Consider the following 7,318-nt stretch of genomic DNA (forward strand, 5'->3'; position numbering starts at 1 on the left):
TGAAGAACCGAGTCGGTGTCATCGCTACCTTGAACAAGACCGAGATAGACATAGTTGGGGATATCCGAGTTCTGATCAACCAACGCTCGTCATGAGGCCTACCCAAATAATATGAAACAAGCGAGCACACCTCGGTGATAAGGTCTATCCCAGTAGCACTCGTAGCGCCAGCGGTCAATGTAAAACCGACAATAAGGGCGTCGGTAACATCTTCGACATATTTATGCCGCTCCCGGCCCTGTGAGGTCCGCGAGATGTACCCAAGAAGAGCACCGTCATCCTGCCGAATGACTTGGATGGCAGCGCGGTAATTGACTGAACTAGGAACCGGGTCCCTACGAGTGGGGGCTACAGAGGCAAGGAACGAAAACGGGTAGAAGGAATCAGTGGCTATCCATCACGTTTGTTCAGCAGTTAGCGTCACAACATACAAACCCAGAGCCTCTTGGGGGGGAGAGGCGCAATCCACGCGCGAAACGCTGAGCATTGGTGAGCTTTGGGGGAGTCACTCGATCCGAGAGCGACAGGCCAGCCGCAAGGATCCCGGAGTCGGACGGGGAACTGCACGCCGAGCCAGGCTTGCAATCATTGTCTGCAGGTGCAGCCCGGGCGAGGAGACCAAGAGCGAGAGTGAGGAGAGGAAGTACAGCAAAGGAGCGCATGATTAAGAGTGTAATATGTGCTGTGTGCTAAACGAATGTAGGGAGCGTACTCGACGGCGGCAATGAGAAATAAGAGGGGGGGGGGGAAAAGAAGTTGAGAGGAGGGCCGGGGCGGCACGCCAGGGTATTTATCGATAACGTAGCCATTCAACATTTTTACGAGGCAAAAGATAATATGACTCTAAAATGCCTATCAGGTCCCAATCGAAGCGTCCGGGTCAACGGTTCCCATTCTTTTTGGCTTCTGAGTAGGATTGTCACTCTGCTGAGACAGCTTATGTAAGGATGCTTTATCGTCACGGCTTGACATGTATGGATGATGGATTGTCTTGGCTTGCGTAATTGCCTATTCTGGGCGTCAATTCAAATGTCCAAGCACTCGCCTGAAGCGGCAAAACCCGCTACCCATCTCCATCCGTACTTTCAGTTGGGCAGAGCGTTCTTCACTCCCAACAATCTGTACTCCCTCATAGAATACCAGAAAGTGACATAGAATTTGGCCATCGCTTGGGAACTTGATGGTCTGTGGTTTGTACAAAAACCCTCCACTTTCGCGTCCCGCCTCCGTACGCTCCAAATTGGGAGCTGGTTGCGAGACATGGCAACGTTATTCAAATGGGTTAGACGCTCAAAGGACGAAGGACGCTTAATCGGTCAGCAAAAGTTGCGTAAATTGGGCAAGAGATCACGTTGATTATGATGGTGCAAATTACGATCAACGGCCCAGAGCCATACAAGCTGTCCATCCAAGGAGGTGGAAGGGGAAACGAGGAAATTATGAAGAGACCACGAATAATGGGAGATTGCCTTTACAAGCGACGCGCTGAAGTAGCAGTTGCCATTTATAATATGGCGTACAAGCTTTAATCGTGTATCGTTGATCGATAAAAGAAGCTTAATGATTCCATGGCTGATGGCTAGGCAGGATTCCAGCCTCTATGACTTTCGTAACATTAGATAGAGTCCAACAAGTGGCACAGCCACGAAGAAAGATGGCAGGGATTGAAGAGTGAGGTCGCCATTGTAGGGTAGAGAGGCCTAGGATCACGGAGTTCAGGACCGTGGATTGGGTTGGATGACAAATGCGGGAAATGGTGGGTGGGGCGGAAGAAAAAAAAAGACCTGGATAGCAAGGGAATTTATGATGTACGTCATTCCGCACGTCATATCACTAAGTTCGGCCCTCAAAGCAGAACCCAAGCAGTCCGTGTACGGTATCGAATCGGCGCCAGGGTATGTGATTTCTTGTCGATAGCAGCGGCAGTGAAGGGAAAACCACAGGTACTAGTAAAGAGGAACCGAAGCCTCAAGAACGGGTTTTACGTCAGCTAGGGGCCAGCCACAAGAGATCTACAGGATTCCCATCCAAGGTGGAGGTGTGTTTCTCCACCGCGGAAGGCGAGGACCCATGGGAAATTGCTTCCCGATTGAGCGGCCATAGTGAAATGGGCTGATATTCCAGATTGTAAATGTGAATAATTTATACTAAAATCAGGCGCTCCAATGACGAGGCTTTCGCGTGCACAATATCTTTTCCACGCTACTGAGAAATTTAGAATGTAGTCGAGCCCATTCAGGCCATTGGGTTCTCCAAATGAATTCCATCAGGTGGAACTGACATCATCGGTAACATCTTCTTGGCGTCTGTCATGGTAATGTTGCTTTTGTTGTGGCTTGTGCGTAGTTACCGTTCCGATAGCGGAAGGCGCGTAATACATAAGCACTAAAGCGGGTGCATAATCAGAAGGAAGGTGCGAGTGGCGGAAGACGTCAGACTAAGTACAGAACAAAGCCAAGGGAGCGTAATGTTGTGAACCATAGAATAGAAAGCATTGACTGCTTAAAGCCGGACTCGAAAATGGCTGTGGAAAGGCGACGCCGGCGGGCCTCAACTCATGTCAGTGGTCGATGCAGGTATTCAGGAGACAGCAAGAGATTGCTGAGCGGCCTCACACTAGTGTCCGTAGAGGCAGATTAACGTAAACACCATTGGATCATCCGAACCAATCATCGACGATTGAAAGGGATGCACTCCCACACGTGGAGCTTAGTTGCGGCTGAATTCGATTTAGAACGCACAATATTGCAGGTTCCGGAGCCATGCGAGCTACTACGTAAGTCCTAGTGACATTAATACGAGTGACTGTCAGCAGCCTCCGCGGGCGAGACCATTAACTATGGCGATCGGACGTTCTAATTGTCGTTTTTTTGCGCGTCTGGCAAAGTCCGTGATTCAAAATGTCGTCTACTCGATTTCAACCCCCGACGCAACACGCTCGCGGCTCTTGTGCATATCACTCAGTGTCTGATCTCATATTTAAAAGATGCCTTAAAATTCAATAGTTGTAAAAAACGTAGCCCAGTAGAACGAAGGGACAGCTCGTTCACTGCAGCAGAACTTGCGCCTAGCGCTGCTAGGTTTAAAGGTCTCCCGAGTACGGGTTTAGGTTTGGTTATTTCATTCACAAAGGCGGTGGTGTGATGCGTGGGCATATGGAACACGGAGGAGACATTAGGTGCGCCTAACATGCTTCCAAGTTCCCAGCACGTCAAATTAATCTTGATGGAAAATGGGGCCCGCCGTTCCTGTCCGGAACTTGTTGCTCACACCTCATGCTCAGCTCCATGCCTGAGAGTTTCTGAAGGAGTCTCAGCGCGGAGTTATCTGCACCATCATGACGAAGGCTCAGTTCTCAAGTGGCTCATGTGAATATAATAGGTTCACTGAATGGAACGATGATCGAGCAGGCGACCAAAGACGCTTGATTCACCCTGGCTCTTCCGGCTTATCTTCTCTGGCCCTCGTTTACCTAGTTACCAATATCGAAGCAGAATTGACGGAGCGAGTCGCTTAGTTGAGTTTGTCCGAACTCTGTCTTCATTGTCTTCAGCTATAGGATCTCTTCCGTAAATTAAGCACACTGAGGGCGGTGCTGGTGATGTACTTGCACTCTGTCGTTCTGTCATAGCAACTTCACGTACCAAAAGTGACGGATCCCTCCTTGGTGGGAAGCCCCATCTGGCCTCCCGGAAGTTTACGATCTAGGCCACGTTGTTCCATTTGATGAATGAAGGATGGCGAAAATATGCCAGATCGGTCTCACCGTTCCAGCGGCTCTATCTAAGAGAGGCGTTGCCAGTTGGGAAGTCCAACTGCCACTGAGTTCAGAGACATCGGCGAGTCCAAGCGACAGACTACACATGGACTGCTGCCCTGTTCAACAAGTACCTTAATTAAGAGCACTCTTTTACCACCTGACCAGCTACTTCAACCTCTCGGCCAGCTGACCCTTGTCTCACCATTGGTTCGGTCCCTTAACTCATATTGATAAGGTTTGTGGACAGTAACGTCAACATCTTCGGAGGCTGGAACATTCGGAATCGAAAAATCCCGAAAAACTTCCCCGGAACTAGCTACGCGCAGAGATCGGTTCAGCTTCAGTACACCCAAGACAGTGGGGGAGCGTTCAGATGTAACAAATGTTGGTAAAGGTCTCAAGTACCCCAGCGGAACGATGATGGTCACGCAGTTGGATCCATGCAAAGACTTGAAAGCTGCAGCACCGGATGTACTCTACTTTTGTTACGAACTGAATGACCTTCAGCTTGTTGAGCTTTGGGGGACATCTCAGGGGAGGGCTGAGTACGGTAGCCAGCTCCTCGAACCCCCCGCACTCCCAGAGGTCCACGTGAAGAGCGCTCAGGGGCATGTTGTGCTAGTGCATGTTCTTGTTGCCATCTGGTCACTGGACACACCACACAATTTGCTGCAATTAATGCAACAAAAAAGCACTCCACCACTTATGCCATTTACTCTTCACAATCATGCATGTCTCCTACACTTTGGTTTATTCACCACAGGGAAGCAGAGGAGTTCTTTTAAACAAATGCCCGTAACCCATTCAATTAATCTCGCCTGGTCAAATGACAAGAACTTCCATAGAGCCCCAAGTAGTATCCTAAATGCCAAAATATAGTCAAGCATACTAAGACCAAAGGTTCTTCGAACAAATCCAATAGTTAGACTCACGTCAACGAGCAATATCCTCTCAGCATCCATCATAGGTAACAAGTCTCCTTGGAATGTTTCATCGCTCGTCACCTGGCGGTATGGAAGGCCACTGATGACCTTATAAGCAAAGTCACCGCTGTGCAATACCGTGGGTTCGAGGTCTGTCTCCATACGACCTGAGATCCTGTAATCCTTGGACATCCTTGGATGCTCCGCGTCGCCTGAGCCGCTTTCCCGTGGATACAGTGTTTCATCCCTCCCGGAAAGAGACCCGGCACGAACTGAATAAGGGTTGAAATCCAGCACATGAAGACGGGAACGAACATGATCTTGGGGATCCGAATGGGAGATCCCCCATTGGGCCGTTTCGAGTGTCCGTTCAAACTCGAGCGTACGAAAAATGTATCGGTTCATGAAAACAGCTGGGTCTACCCAAACGTTTCCGCCCAGAGGACCCAATAACCGTGCAGAACGACATCCCCAATCATCCCACCGAACCTGGACAGGAAGGGTGTTTGTGGGATCAGCATGGGGACCTAGCCCACCTGGCATCACCCCGCCCGTCCGGAGTTGCTCTCAATACATTTGGCCATGCAATAGATATCGGATACGGCGACAAACATCTTGTAATTATTTCTTTCGGAACGAAGGGAGGACACGGTGAATGATAAGAGAGCAATCCTGAAATCATCCTGCCGAGGGCGAACGAACGGTCCGTTGGTAGGCCCTGGTTCCGATGGATTGTTTGGTGTTATAGAGGGACCGTCAACTGAACGTGGTAGAAAGAATGGTGGCAAGGGCAACTTTTCATACTCTGGTGTTTCAAACACTGGGCTGGGCTCACAGACCAACTCGATGTGAGAGAAATACACCGAACCTGTCGACAATCGGGGTAATCGAAACGTCGCGAGATGCCGAGTTGGAAGGCAAGATTTGACAGGTGGGCCATCGTAATGGCAAGGTTTAAATGCATAGACCTCTAGCGAGGCAAGAGGCCCTTTGCGTCGAGAAATAACAAAATGCCGTGGAGATAAAAACAAAAACGAATCCATCCCGGAATCCAACAGTTCCTGGATTTGACCTTAGCATACTTGCACATCTCATGCGCAGCTAATGAATATACTCACGCATTGGCATATACCTGTCTTCCAATTCCAAATCCAAAAGCGAGCCTTCGTAGTGAACATGACGCCAACAAAATCACCAAATATCTGGACCAAATAGCTACCCAATTCATCCGGCATCGAGCGAGTATCGAGGGTCTCGTATCGAGCAAATGGGTGAAAAGCATTATCAGACATTTGCCTTATTCTGACAATCATCCTGCCGGAAGTCTCATCGGGGTCAGAACTTTGACAAAGATAGACGGCCAAATTCTGTTCAGGATCGATACTAAACTCTTGAGCTTTAAAGCCGAGGTAATTGAAGATCGGCATTTGAGACGAGTCTACTCCGACATCACCGTCATATTGACCTCCCAGGTTGGCCTGAACCACAGGACTAATCGGCCCAGCTGCAGGCGGTGACCCATGACTTCTTGCACTGGATGGGACCCCCATGACTCTTGGAAGTGGTTGGAGCCGTAAATGACCGGAATCTTCCAACACGGATTCCTTGTAACACACAGACGCGTAGAATCCGTGTTGCAATTCGTATAACTTCATTGTAAAATCAGGCGGCGCAGTAGGGATGGAATGCGTTTGCGGCTGCCATTTCAGACTTGCCCATCCGATCTCGCGCCTGTGAAGATCGGTAAGCGTCTCTGCAACAGAGGGCCTATCTAGGTCTGGGATTTCATCCAGCCAAAATTCAGTATGTAACAGTCACGAGCTTCCCCGAATACGTCACCGTACAGGCAGCAACTGGAGCAGTACCGGCAAGAAGACAAGTTTCGCGTTCAATGTTATACTGAAGAGTCAATGATTCCTCGATGACCCGTAGAAAATGCTTAGCCGTCTATAAAAACCGTTTACATTAGCACTATCGCCACAACCATCCAATATTCACGCATAGAAACGTGATTGAAATGGAAGAATCAATCCAAATACCTCGAACCAAAACTTACCTGTTTGCACCTCATGAGATCGCTCAATGCAAGGTATTTAAAGATTCCGACTAAAATCTGCACTGGAAGAAAGGTAATAGCGGGCCGCGGTTTATTATGATCGCTAGTGGAATGTGCGATTTGAGCCAAGAATAGGTCTTTAGATTCCTGCAGCATTATTGAGTAAGATTTATGAAGGACAGGAGCCACCGCAAAGATACCTTTTGTGGGGACCCCACTGAAGGGCCATCTACAGTTGTAGACGTAGAGGCAAATGGAGGATGGACAGGAGGATGAACAATGTGAATTTCCTTGAGAACGACATCCATTGAAGGTCGGACCTCTTGCTGCTTGTGGCAACACAGTGAAAGAAGACGTTCCAATGGGACTCCTGTATCCCAACTCCAGGGCGATTTCCCGGATCCAATAGCAGTGAGTACCTGCAAGTCATTTTTCAGTGTAGGATAAGGGGGCTGGCTGAACAGTACCTGGAAATGCGTTCAGTTCTCTACTACCATGACCTTGACAGGGAAAAGGCGTACATGTATGCATGTACATCCGAATGCGTAGACATCGCTCTCCGTTGTCTTGACTCCTCAA

At 49.1% G+C, this 7,318-nt stretch overlaps 2 protein-coding genes across 2 annotated transcripts; one reads left to right on the plus strand and one right to left on the minus strand.

The window, feature by feature from the left end:
• The first annotated feature begins 3,072 nt into the window (after positions 1-3,072).
• On the plus strand, positions 3,073-3,654 carry EI90DRAFT_3112184 (uncharacterized protein). Its single transcript, XM_039062652.1, has one exon. It carries the CDS (start codon positions 3,190-3,192, stop codon positions 3,370-3,372), a length of 183 nt encoding a protein of 60 aa, XP_038907312.1. The 5' UTR covers positions 3,073-3,189; the 3' UTR covers positions 3,373-3,654.
• A 919-nt stretch (positions 3,655-4,573) lies between these two features.
• EI90DRAFT_3112185 (uncharacterized protein) lies at positions 4,574-7,311 on the minus strand (the record flags this gene model as incomplete). The annotated part of the gene is made up of 8 exons (XM_039062653.1): positions 4,574-4,621; positions 4,693-5,247; positions 5,286-5,744; positions 5,802-6,460; positions 6,528-6,630; positions 6,740-6,886; positions 6,940-7,206; positions 7,261-7,311. Coding segments are annotated over 8 exons (2,280 nt in total), but the record flags the coding sequence as incomplete, so codon positions are not given.
• Positions 7,312-7,318: the final 7 nt, after the last annotated feature.

Source organism: Cantharellus anzutake, assembly GCF_015039405.1.
Source record: "Cantharellus anzutake strain C23 chromosome Unknown EI90scaffold_496, whole genome shotgun sequence".
NCBI lineage: Eukaryota > Fungi > Basidiomycota > Agaricomycetes > Cantharellales > Hydnaceae > Cantharellus > Cantharellus anzutake.

Bases quoted from the DNA above. Each gene is read 5' to 3' on its own strand.
- EI90DRAFT_3112184 (XM_039062652.1), top strand. From the start codon at position 3,190: ATGCTTCCAAGTTCCCAGCACGTCAAATTAATCTTGATGGAAAATGGG.